At 48.0% G+C, this 13,601-nt stretch overlaps 1 protein-coding gene across 2 annotated transcripts in view; it reads right to left on the bottom strand.

Moving 5' to 3' along the window:
- GLMN (glomulin, FKBP associated protein) overlaps positions 1–13,601 on the bottom strand; it is a 134,527-nt gene that overhangs the window by 54,084 nt on the left and 66,842 nt on the right. For both annotated transcript variants that reach the window (XM_063939891.1, XM_063939892.1), the window contains one exon: positions 9,833–9,952. In XM_063939891.1, coding sequence (XP_063795961.1) covers positions 9,833–9,952 — 120 coding nt within the window. The remainder of the gene's footprint in view (positions 1–9,832; positions 9,953–13,601) is intronic.

Below are 13,601 nucleotides of genomic sequence, written 5' to 3'. Positions count from 1 at the left end.
GTATATTTATGTGTAGAGAAATCTCCAGACTTGACCACAGCCTGAGTGACTGCCCCCCATCCTCGGAGGCTTGCTTTCGTGGTCACCAGGACCCAGTCCTGTATGCCGAACCTGCGGCCCTTGAGAAGGTGAGCACTCTGCAACCACCACAGAAGAGACACCCTGGCCCTTGGGGACAGGGTGATCAGCCGATGCATCTGAAGATGCGATCCGGACCACTTGTCCAACAGATCCCACTGAAAGATCCTTGCATGGAACCTGCCGAAGGGAATGGCTTCGTATGAAGCCACGATCTTTCCCAGGACATGCGTGCAGTGATGCACCGATACCTGTTTTGGTTTCAGGAGGTCCCTGACCAGAGATGCTAATTCCTGGGCCTTCTCCACCGGGAGAAACACCTTCTTCTGTTCTGTGTCCAGAATCATGCCCAGGAAAAGCAGACGCGTCGTAGGAATCAGCTGCGACTTTGGAACATTCAGAATCCAGCCGTGCTGTTGCAACACTTCCTGAGAGAGTGCTACGCTGATCAACAACTGCTCTCTGGACCTCGCCTTTATGAGGAGATCGTCCAAGTACGGGATAACTATAACTCCCTTCTTCCGAAGGAGTATCATCATTTTGGCCATTACCTTGGTAAATATCCTCGGTGCCGTGGACAGGCCAAACGGCAACGTCTGGAACTGGTAATGACAGTCCTGTACCACAAACCTGAGGTACTCCTGGTGAAGTGGGTAAATGGGGACATGCAGGTAAGCATCCTTGATGTCCAGCGACACCATAAAATCCCCCTCTTCCAGGCTTGCAATAACCGCTCTGAGCGATTCCATTTTGAACTTGAATTTCTTTATATAAGTGTTCAAGGATTTAAAATTCAGAATGGGTCTCACCGAACCATCCGGTTTCGGTACCACAAACAGTGTGGCATAGTAACCCCTTACCTGTTGAAGGAGGGGGACCCTGACAACCACTTGCTGGAGGTACAGCTTGTAAATTGCCGCCAGTACTACCTCCCTTTCCATGAGGGAAGCTGGCAAGGCTGATTTGAGGTAACGGCGGGGGGAAGTCGCTTCGGATTCCAGCTTGTATCCCTGAGATACAATTTGTACAGCCCAGAGATCCACCTGTGAGCGAACCCACTGGTTGCTGAAGTTTCGGAGACGCGCCCCCACCGCACCTGGCTCCGCCTGTGGAGCCCCAACGTCATGCGGTGGACTTAGTGGAAGCAGGGGAGGACTATTGTTCCTGGGAACTGGCTGCATGGTGCAGCTTCTTACCTCTACCCCTGCCTCTGGCAAGAAAGGATGCGCCCCTGACCCTCTTGCCTTTCTGAGAACGAAAGGACTGCATTTGATAATACGGTGCTTTCTTAGGCTGTGAGGAAACCGGAGGCAAGAAAGTCGACTTTCCAGCTGTCGCTGTGGACACGAGGTCCGATAGACCGTCCCCAAACAATTCCTCACCCTTATAAGGCAAAACCTCCATGTGTTTTTTAGAATCAGCATCTCCTGTCCATTGCCGAGTCCATAAGACCCTCCTGGCAGAAATGGACATAGCATTAATTCTAGAGCCCAGCAGGCAAATGTCCCTCTGAGCATCCCGCATATATAAGACAACGTCTTTTATATGGCCCAGGGTTAGCAAAACAGTATCCCTGTCGAGGGAATCTATGTCGTCTGACAGAGTATCTGTCCATGCTGCTACAGCACTACACATCCAGGCTGAAGCAATAGCAGGTCTCAGTAGAGTACTAGAGTGTGTGTACACTGACTTCAGGATAGCTTCCTGCTTTCTATCCGCAGGCTCCTTTAGGGCGGCCGTATCCTGAGACGGCAGGGCCACCTTTTTAGATAAGCGTGTCAGCGCCTTGTCCACCCTAGGGGACGTTTCCCAACGTAACCTGTCCGTTGGCGGGAAAGGCTACGCCATCAGTAACCTCTTAGAAATCACTAGTTTCTTATCAGGGGAACTCCACGCTTCTTCACATAATTCATTTAATTCATCAGATGGGGGAAAAGTCACTGGCTGCTTTTTCTCCCCAAACATATAAACCCTCTTGGTATTAACAGGGTTGATCTCAGAAATGTGTAATACATCTTTCATTGCAATAATCATGTATCGGATGGCCTTGGTCATTTTAGACTGTAAATGTGCCTCATCATCGTCGACACTGGAGTCGGACTCCGTGTCGACATCTGTGTCAACCATCTGAGATAGAGGGCGTTCATGAGCCCCTGACAGTTTCTGAGTCGCCTGGGCAGGCGCGGGCTGAGACCCCGGCTGTCCCAAGGCTGCAGCGTCATCAAACCTTTTATGTAAGGAGTTGACATTGTCGTTTAAGACCTTCCACATATCCATCCAATCAGGTGTCAGCCCCGACGGGGGCGACACCACACTTATCTGCCCTTGCTCCGCCTCCACGTAACCTTCCTCATCAAACATGTCGACACAGCCGTACCGACACACCGCACACACACAGGGAATGCTCAGACTGAGGACAGGACCCCACAAAGTCCTCTGGGGAGACAGAGAGAGAGTATGCCAGCACACACCACAGAGCTATACAACACAGGGATTTTCACTTATAATAAGTGATTACCCAATAGCTGCCTTATATGTTTTATTTGCGCCTAAATTTATGTGCCCCCCCTCTCTTTTTTACCCTTCTTGTACCTGGATACTGCAGGGGAGAGCCTGGGGAGCTGCTTCCAGCGGAGCTGTGAAGAAAAAAATAAGAATTTACTTACCGATAATTCTATTTCTCGGAGTCCGTAGTGGATGCTGGGGTTCCTGAAAGGACCATGGGGAATAGCGGCTCCGCAGGAGACAGGGCACAAAAGTAAAGCTTTTACAGGTCAGGTGGTGTGTACTGGCTCCTCCCCCTATGACCCTCCTCCAGACTCCAGTTAGGTACTGTGCCCGGACGAGCGTACACAATAAGGGAGGATTTTGAATCCCGGGTAAGACTCATACCAGCCACACCAATCACACCGTACAACTTGTGATCTAAACCCAGTTAACAGTATGATAACAGAGGAGCCTCTGAAAGATGGCTTCCTAAACAATAACCCGAATTAGTTAACAATAACTATGTACAAGTATTGCAGATAATCCGCACTTGGGATGGGCGCCCAGCATCCACTACGGACTCCGAGAAATAGAATTATCGGTAAGTAAATTCTTATTTTCTCTATCGTCCTAAGTGGATGCTGGGGTTCCTGAAAGGACCATGGGGATTATACCAAAGCTCCCAAACGGGCGGGAGAGTGCGGATGACTCTGCAGCACCGAATGAGAGAACTCCAGGTCCTCCTTTGCCAGGGTATCAAATTTGTAAAAATTTACAAACGTGTTCTCCCCTGACCACGTAGCTGCTCGGCAGAGTTGTAATGCCGAGACCCCTCGGGCAGCCGCCCAAGATGAGCCCACCTTCCTTGCGGAATGGGCCTTAACAGATTTAGGCTGTGGCAGGCCTGCCACAGAATGTACAAGTTGAATTTTGTTACAAATCCAACGAGCAATCGACTGCTTAGAAGCAGGTGCACCCAACTTGTTGGGTGCATACAGTATAAACAGCGAGTCAGATTTTCTGACTCCAGCCGTCCTTTAAATGTATATTTTTAAGGCTCTGACAACGTCCAACAACTTGGAGTCCTTCAAGTCGTCTGTAGCCGCAGGCACTACAATAGGCTGGTTCAGGTGAAACGCTGATACCACCTTAGGGAGAAAATGCGGACGCGTCCGCAGCTCTGCCCTATGTCGAATGGAAAATTAAATAAGGGCTTTTATAAGACAAAGCCGCCAGTTCAGATACTCTCCCGGCCGAAGCCAGGGCCAGTAACATAGTCACTTTCCATGTGAGATATTTCAAATCCACATTCTTTAGTGGTTCAAACCAATTGGATTTGAGGAAATCTAAAACTACATTTAGATCCCACGGTGCCACCTTAGGCACCACAGGAGGCTGTATATGCAGTACTCCTTTGATAAAAATCTGGACCTCAGGGACTGAGGCCAATTCTTTTTGGAAGAATATTGATAGGGCCGAAATTTGAACCTTAATAGATCCCAATTTGAGACCCATAGACAATCCTGATTGCAGGAAATGTAGGAAAACGACCCAGTTGAAATTCCTCCATCGGAGCACTCCGCTGCTCGCACCACGCAACATATTTTCGCCAAATACGGCGATAATGCTTCGCGGTGACTTCCTTCCTTGCCTTTATCAAGGTAGGAATGACTTCTTCTGGAATGCCTTTTCCTTTTAGGATCTGGCATTCAAACGCCATGCCGTCAAACGCAGCCGCGGTAAGTCTTGAAAAAGACAAGGACCCTGCTGAAGCAGGTCCCTTCTCAGAAGTAGAGGCCACGGATCGTCCGTGACCATCTCTTGAAGTTCCGGGTACCAAGTCCTTCTTGGCCAATCCGGAGCCACTAGTCTTACTCCTCTTTGCCGTATAATCCTCAATACCTTTGGTATGAGAGGCAGAGGAGGAAACACATATACCGACTGGTACACCCAATGTGTTACCAGCGCGTCCACAGCTATTGCCTGCGGATCTCTTGACCTGGCGCAATACCTGTCCAGTGTTTTGTTGAGGCGAGACGCCATCATGTCCACCATTGGTTTTACCCAACGGTTTAATAGCATGTGGAAAACTTCTGGATGAAGTCCCCACTCTCCCGGGTGAAGGTCGTGTCTGCTGAGGAAGTCTGCTTCCCAGTTGTCCACGGCCGGGATGAATACTGCTGACAGTGCTATCACGTGATTCTCCGCCCAGCGAAGGATCCTGGCAGCTTCTGCCATTGCCCTCCTGCTTCTTGTGCCGCCCTGTCTGTTTACATGGGCGACTGCCGTGATGTTGTCCGACTGGATCAACACCGGTCTTCCTTGAAGCAGAGGTTTCGCCTGGCTTAGAGCATTGTAGATTGCTCTTAGTTCCAGAATGCTTATGTGAAGAGACTTTTTCAGGCTCGACCACACTCCCTGGAAATTTCTTCCCTGTGTGACTGCTCCCCAGCCTCTCAGGCTGGCATCCGTGGTCACCAGGATCCAATCCTGCATGCCGAATCTGCGGCCCTCCAATAGATGAGCCTCCTGCAACCACCACAGAAGGGATACCCTTGTCCTCGGCGACAGGGTTATCCGCAGGTGCATCTGAAGATGCGACCCTGACCATTTGTCCAACAGATCCCTTTGCATGGAATCTGCCGAAAGGGATTGCTTCGTAAGAAGCTACCATTTTTTCCCAGGACTCTTGTGCATTGATGTACAGACACCTTTCCTGGTTTTAAGAGGTTCCTGACCAGGTCAGATAACTCCTTGGCTTTTTCTTCGGGAAGAAAAACCTTTTTCTGAACTGTGTCCAGAATCATCCCCAGGAACAGCAGACGAGTTGTCGGCATTAATTTGGATTTTGGAATATTCAGAATCCATCCGTGCTGCTTTAGCACCTCTTGAGATAGTGCTAAACCCATCTCTAGCTGTTCTCTGGACCTTGCCCTTATTAGGAGATCGTCCAAGTATGGGATAATTAATACGCCTTTTCTTCGAAGAAGAAATATTATCTCGGCCATTACCTTTGTAAAGACCCGAGGTGCCGTGGACAAACCAAACGGCAGCGTCTGAAACTGATAGTGACAGTTTTGTACAACGAACCTGAGGTACCCCTGGTGTGAGGGGTAATTGGAACGTGGAGATACGCATCCTTGATGTCCAAGGATACCATAAAGTCCCCTTCTTCCAGGTTCGCTATCACTGCTCTGAGTGACTCCATCTTGAACTTGAACTTCTTTATGTACAGGTTCAAGGACTTCAGATTTAGAATAGGCCTTACCGAGCCATCCGGCTTCGGTACCACAAAAAGAGTGGAATAATACCCCTTCCCTTGTTGTAGAAGAGGTACCTTGACTATCACCTGCTGAGAATACAGCTTGTGAATGGCTTCCAAAACCGTCTCCCTTTCTGAGGGGGACGTTGGTAAAGCAGACTTCAGGAAACGGCGAGGTGGCTCTGTCTCTAATTTCAACCTGTACCCCTGAGATATTATCTGCAGGATCCAGGGATTTACCTGCGAGTGAGCCCACTGCGCGCTGTAATTCTTGAGACGACCGCCTACCGCCCCCGAGTCCGCTTGCGAAGCCCCAGCGTCATGCTGAGGCTTTTGTAGAAGCCGGGGAGGGCTTCTGTTCCTGGGAAGGAGCTGCCTGTTGCTGTCTCTTCCCTCGTCCTCTGCCTCGTGGCAGATATGAATAGCCCTTTGCTCTCTTATTTTTAAAGGAACGAAAGGGCTGCGGTTGAAAGGTCGGTGCCTTTTTCTGTTGGGGAGTGACTTGAGGTAGAAAGGTGGATTTCCCGGCCGTAGCCGTGGCCACCAAATCCGATAGACCGACCCCAAATAACTCCTCTACGCATCGCCTGTCCACTGTCGTGTCCATAAAGCTCTTCTGGCCGAAATGGACATAGCACTTACCCGTGATGCCAGTGTGCAGATATCTCTCTGTGCATCACGCATATAAAGAAATGCATCCTTTATTTGTTCGAACGACAGTAAAATATTGTCCCTGTCCAGGGTATCAATATTTTCGATCAGGGACTCTGACCAAACTACCCCAGCACTGCACATCCAGGCAGTCGCAATAGCTGGTCGTAGTATAACACCTGCATGTGTGTATATACCTTTTTGGATATTTTCCATCCTCCTATCTGATGGATCTTTAAGTGCGGCCGTCTCAGGAGAGGGTAACGCCACTTGTTTTGATAAGCGTGTTAGCGCTTTGTCCACCCTAGGAGGTGTTTCCCAGCGCTCCCTAACCTCTGGCGGGAAAGGGTATAAAGCCAATAACTTCTTTGAAATTAGCAGTTTTTTATCGGGGCACCCCACGCTTCATCACACACGTCATTTAATTCTTCTGATTCGGTAAAAACTACTGGTAGTTTTTTCACACCCCACATAATACCCTGTTTAGTGGTACCTGTAGTATCAGCTAAATGTAACATCTCCTTTATTGCCAAAATCATATAACGTGTGGCCCTACTGGAAAATACGGTTGATTCGTCACCTTCACCACCGGAATCAGTGCCTGTGTCTGGGTCTGTGTCGACCGACTGAGGCAAGGGGCGTTTTACAGCCCCTGACGGTGTTTGAGGCGCCTGGACAGGCACTAATTGAGTGTCCGGCCGCCTCATGTCGGCAAACGACTGCTTAAGCGAGTTGACGCTATCCCGTAATTCCACAAATAAAGGCATCCATTCTGGTGTCGACCCCCTAGGAGGTGACATCCTCATATTTGGCAATTGCTCCGCCTCCACACCAATAACGTCCTCATACATGTCGACACACACGTACCGACACACAGCAGACACACAGGGAATGCTCTATACGAAGACAGGACCCACTAGCCCTTTGGGGAGACAGAGGGAGAGTCTGCCAGCACACACCAAAAAGCGCTATATATGACAGGGATAGCCTTATGATTAAGTGCTCCCTTATAGCTGCTTTTATATTAATATATTGCCATTTATTTTGCCCCCCCTCTCTGTTATACCCTGTTTCTGTAGTGCAGTGCAGGGGAGAGACCTGGGAGCCTTCCTGACCAGCGGAGCTGTGACAGAAAATGGCGCCGTGTGCTGAGGAGATAGGCCCCGCCCCTTTTTCGGCGGGCTCGTCTCCCGCTATTTAGTACATTTAGGCAGGGGTAAATATCTCCATATAGCCTCTGGGGCTATATGTGAGGTATTTTTAGCCTTTTTAAAGGTGTTCATTTGCCTCCCAGGGCGCCCCCCCCCAGCGCCCTGCACCCTCAGTGACTGCCGTGTGAAGTGTGCTGAGAGGAAAATGGCGCACAGCTGCAGTGCTGTGCGCTACCTTAAGAAGACTGCAGGAGTCTTCAGCCGCCGATTCTGGACCTCTTCTTGCTTCAGCATCTGTGAGGGGGCCGGCGGCGTGGCTCCGGTGACCATCCAGGCTGTACCTGTGATCGTCCCTCTGGAGCTTCATGTCCAGTAGCCAAGAAGCCAATCCATCCTGCACGCAGGTGAGTTCACTTCTTCTCCCCTCTGTCCCTCGTTGCAGTGATCCTGTTGCCAGCAGGAATCACTGTAAAATAAAAAACCTAAGCTAAACTCTCTAAGCAGCTCTTTATGAGAGCCACCTAGAATTGCACCCTTCTCGGCCGGGCACAAAAATCTAACTGGAGTCTGGAGGAGGGTCATGGGGGAGGAGCCAGTACACACCACCTGACCTGTAAAAGCTTTACTTTTGTGCCCTGTCTCCTGCGGAGCCGCTATTCCCCATGGTCCTTTCAGGAACCCCAGCATCCACTTAGGACGATAGAGAAATGGCGCTGGTGTGCTGAGGAAGAAGGCCCCGCCCCCTCAGTGGCGGGCTTCTGTCCCGCTTTCTGTGTAAAAAAATGGCGGGGGTTTTTACATATATACAGTGCCAGACTGTATATATGTATTTTTATTGCCAAAAGGTACTTCAATTGCTGCCCAGGGCGCCCCCCCCAGCGCCCTGCACCCTACATTGACCGGAGTGTGTAAGTGTGCTGGGAGCAATGGCGCACAGCTGCGGTGCTGTGTGCTACCTTAAATGAAGACAGGAGTCTTCTGCCGCCGATTTCGTCGTCTTCAAGCTTCTGTTCTTCTGGCTCTGCGAGGGGGACGGCGGCGCGGCTCCAGAAAAGGACGATCGAGGACAGGTGCCTGTGTTCGAACCCTCTGGAGCTAATGGTGTCCAGTAGCCTAAGAAGCACAAGCTAGCTGCAAGCAGGTAGGTTTGCTTCTCTCCCCTTAGTCCCACGTAGCAGTGAGTCTGTTGCCAGCAGAAGCTCACTGAAAATAAAAAACCTAATAAATACTTTCTTTACTAGTAAGCTCACGAGAGCCCACTAGGAGCACCCAGCTCTGGCCGGGCACAGATTCTAACTGAGGTCTGGAGGAGGGGCATAGAGGGAGGAGCCAGTGCACACCAGATAGTACCTAATCTTTTCTTTAGAGTGCCCAGTCTCCTGCGGAGCCCGTCTATTCCCCATGGTCCTTACGGAGTTCCCAGCATCCATTAGGATGTCAGAGAAAACATGTTAAACTCATGTTGACCTGTTGACCTAGAACATGTTGACCTAGAAATCCTGTCGACCTTCAAACCCTGTCGACCTAGTGACTGTCGACCTATAGTTGTCAACCTAGACACTGTCGATCCAATGATCCACACCCGTACTTTACGTGTAGGGATCTAGCTCAAAAGTGCTCACTACCCTATAGTGTAGTGAGCACTTTTAGGCGAATCCAGCATTAGGGCGGTCAGCAAAGAGGGAGAACCGGGCTGCAGTTGGCGGAGTTTAAATGCTGCGGCAACAGCAATTCGTCCCTTCGTCCACAATTGTATTCCCCCCTAATTATCTAAAACGTCCTCATGCTTTATCTCACAAGAGTCACTGGAAATAAATTGCACCTGTCACCCATCCTTTTATCCTTAAAATCCTGCTTCCACTGTCAACAAGCAAAGCTGCACTTGCTTAATATCTTCCTGCTCCTACCTTTCCCTGAAAGTGTTTGCTACATTCAGTAATACACTATGCTGATCCTTGTACATAAACTAACACGAATACACATGACTTCAAGTTATGTGGCTTTTGATACATACAGAATGTTAGGGATGAGAGAGGAGAGTGGAAGTATTCACCAGTACAGGTGATGCGGTATTAGGGTGAAGTGTTACTTTATGGTGCAATACACAAATGTGTGGAAAAGAATGGCATTTTATGTTCTGAAAAATATGGTACATGTTCAAAAATGTTTTACTACTCTAGGTATTATAACACGTATCAGTCACCTGTATCAAGCTGTTAATTATTTCTAAGCAGGTCTTCTCCCGCTCACTGTCGGGCGCACAGTTTTGCACGCATTTTGTTACAGGTCCAATAAGATTCCATCCCACATTTCTGATGAGGATCTGCAGAAAGAGAGAGGCAACTTAAAATCCAATTCTATCAATATTCAATAAATGACTAATGTTCATTACGCACTGCAAACACATTTATTGTTTTATTGATACTACCAAAATCTTGTGAATATTATTTTTGATTATTATCACAAAATATTTAGATTATCACTAAAGGACATATTTAATTAGCTGTGATGAGTACTGCAGTCTTGTAGCAGTGCTTAATCCAATTGCAGCCCAGGGTAAGCCCGTAAGCTGCAATTATCGCGGCTTTCCGTTTGTCCCATTCTGAGGCTGGAACAGAAAGCCACGGTATGTAGTGCTTTCTGTCCTTACCGTATCCGCCACAAGTACGTTAACCCATAGCTCTGGACACTTAACCTGGAATCTATGCTTATAGCACATTAGCTGGGGAGCTTGCTGCCCACGGTAACTGAAAAGCTCTGGCCATTCAAGTCCAAGTATAAAAGCCTGCAGTAAGCATACAGGGCAGCTGGCGGTTTTTGCGAGTTCAAGCTGCTGTAATATGCGGCTTCTGACACACTAACTCACGGGCGCGAGAACATCACCTGCAATGGGAGTTTACACTGTAGTGCTTTATATGAAATGTGTTTTTCTTTTTATAGAATATTTAAAAAAAAATTAATGTAGGAAGGAGGCTATCAGAAACTTTTGTAAAGTTTAAAGCCCCGTACACACTGGGCTACACACTAGACCACAGGTTCTCAAACTCTGTTCTCAGGACCCCACAAAGTGCATATTTTGCAGGTCTCCTTACAGAATCACAAGTGAAATAATGAGCTCCACATGTGGACCTTTAAAAATGTGTCAGTGAGTAATTAATACACCTGTGCACTTTCTGGGTTACCTGCAAAACATGCACTGTGTGGGGTCCTGAGGACCAAGTTTGGGAACCTCTGCACTAGACGATTGTTTATATCGTCTAGTGTGTATGCCTGAACGGTGCGCGCACCCACGGGTCGTTCTCATTCAGGCATTATTTACCGAACATGCAGCTCAACTTTAACTATATCGTTGAGTTGCATGTTCGGGGAGTGTGGGGGATGACCTCACCGAACGATATCGTAATTGCTAACTAGGGGAGGTCGCCCGGTGTGTAGAGGGCTTAAGTTAATTCAGTCAATGTGATACTGCTTGTTTTCACTAATTATAAAGTTCGAGTTCATTATATAAACAATTATGCAGAATGAAAAGAACTAAATAAAAAGATTAATGTGTATTTTAGAACATGTATATGGTCAGACTACTATCAGGCAATTATGTTTTGTGATTTTTCTACCAGATGCAAGATATCATGTTCTTCCCTAAGGAAGCAAAGTTTTTCATATATGTCCCCGTGCTGGTAATAATGAAGGCTTTGACCCCACTGACACCAGTTATATATTTTTACATGTACTCTTTTGTGATGGCAAATATCGACCGGGTACCCACTAAAGTGGGTAAGAGTATTCCCTTATTTGAGTAACTATATGTCAAGCTATTCCTTGAGAATTTAAGGTTATAAAATACCCCTCGCGATTAGTTTTATATATGTTTATTAATTAACTGAATGTTATTTTGAGTTATAGTTAAGAGATTGAAACACTCCTTGCGGCATGAGAGGGTAAGAACCTCATCCTCCCTTATGGGAAAGTACACCAGACCCGTCATACACACATCTGCACATTACACAGGTAACAACAAATATATAAGAAAACATGTTGCATTTACGGTGTGTTACATCCATAAGGCATACTTCAGACCTGACCGCAGTTGTGTGAAATCGCACAGTGGCCGATTATCGAATGACTGCGCATGCACCACAATGTGCAGGCGCAAGCCCAAACAGCGACAGAATGGTACGAAAATTTTGATCGCTAGATGTACGCATGGTGATTGACATGAAGCGGATGTTTGTGGGTGGTAAAAGGCTATTTTCTGGGAGTTTCAGGAAAAACGTAGGCGTGCCCAAGCGGTTTCTGGGAGGGTGTGTGACGTCAGCTCCGGCCCCGAACAGCCTGATTCTATCGCACTGTAGGAGTAAGTCCTGGGCTACACACAGACTGGAAAAAGTATAAGATTGTTAGTGAGTTGGGAACGGATGTGCAGATGTCCGCTGTCTAGTGAAGTTTTCGCATGGTGTACGCATGTATTCGCACACTTGCACGGGGCAGGTTTTCACTCTCTATTGGCGGTGACTATCTGATCGCAGCCCTCTGCAAATTTGCAGAGGAGAGATCAGGTCTGAATTAGGCCCATAGTTTCTTCTGAATTCTCATGTCTGCCTGAAGTTAGCCATCTTCTGATCAGTTGTAAATATGAATGAATAAATAGGAATTTAATACCTACTGGTAATTCCTTTTCTCCTAGTCCGTAGGGGATACTGGGATAGTCTTAGTACCATGGGGTATAGATGGGGTCCATTGGATCCACGGCACTTTAAAAATTCTTCAGTGTACTGGCTCCTCCCCTCTATGCCCCTCCTGCAGACTCAGTCTAGGAAAACTGTGCCTGAGGAGACTGACATACTTTGAGAGTCGGAAAATAGATAAGAAAAAATGGTGAGGTAACGAACCAACAGACAACATAAGAGGATAGCCACGCCAACCACAACTTGAAGCTAGGGAGAGCAACAGCAGACCCAACCAAGAAACACAAGAACAATGCTTGCAGGAAAATAAACAAAGCACCGAGGCGGGTGCCCAGTATCCCCTACGGACTAGGAGAAAAGGAATTACCGGTAGGTATTAAATTCCTATTTTCTCTAACGTCCTAGGGGATACTGGGATGGTCTTAGTACCATGGGGATGTCCCAGACCAGGTGGGACAGTGCTGAGATCCCTGCAACACCGAGCGACCAAATTGAAGGTCCTCAGTAGCCAAGGTATCGAACTTGTAAAACTTTACAAATGTATTCGTAACCAGACAAAGTAGCTGCTTGGCACAACTGCAAAGCCGAGACACCATGGGCAGCCCCTCAGGAAGAACCCACCGACCTTGTGGAGTGGGCCTGAATAGAACTCAGCAGCGGCAAGACTGCCGAAGAGTAAGCCTGTTGGATGGTCATCCGGATCCAAGAAGCGATTGACTGATTTGAAGCAGGAAGTCCAATCTTTGTAGTGTCATAGAGAACAAAAAGGGAATCAGATTTCTGGTAAGAGCTGTTCTCTTGATATAAATCCTCAAAGTTCGAAGCACATCCAAGGATTTTGAGGAAATGGATGTGTCAGACAACACAGGAACTTCAATCGGCTGGTTGATGTGAAATTCCGACACCACTTTAGGCAGAAACTGCGGGCGAGTCCTGAGCACCGCTCTATCCTTGTGAAACACCAGGTAAGGGCTCTTACAGGATAAGTTCCCCAATTCCGAGACACGCTTCGCTGAGGCCAAGGCCAACAACATGACAGTTTTCCAAGTCAAATATTTCAAGTCCACCTGGTGCAAACGTTCAAACCACTCTGATTGCAGAAAGGTCAGGACCAAATTGAGATCCCACGGTGCCGTGGGAGGTACAAAGGGCAGCTGACTGAAAAGGACACCTTTTAGGAACGTCTGGCCTTCCGGAATAACAGCCAACTGTTTTTGGAAGAAAATAGACAAGGCCGAGATTTGAACCTTAATGGAGCCTAAACGAAGGCCCATATCCACACCTGCT

Source organism: Pseudophryne corroboree, chromosome 9 (assembly GCF_028390025.1).
Source record: "Pseudophryne corroboree isolate aPseCor3 chromosome 9, aPseCor3.hap2, whole genome shotgun sequence".
Lineage (NCBI taxonomy): Eukaryota > Metazoa > Chordata > Amphibia > Anura > Myobatrachidae > Pseudophryne > Pseudophryne corroboree.
Note: the sequence above shows the minus strand (reverse complement) of the source record. Positions and strands in the feature narration are given on the sequence as shown.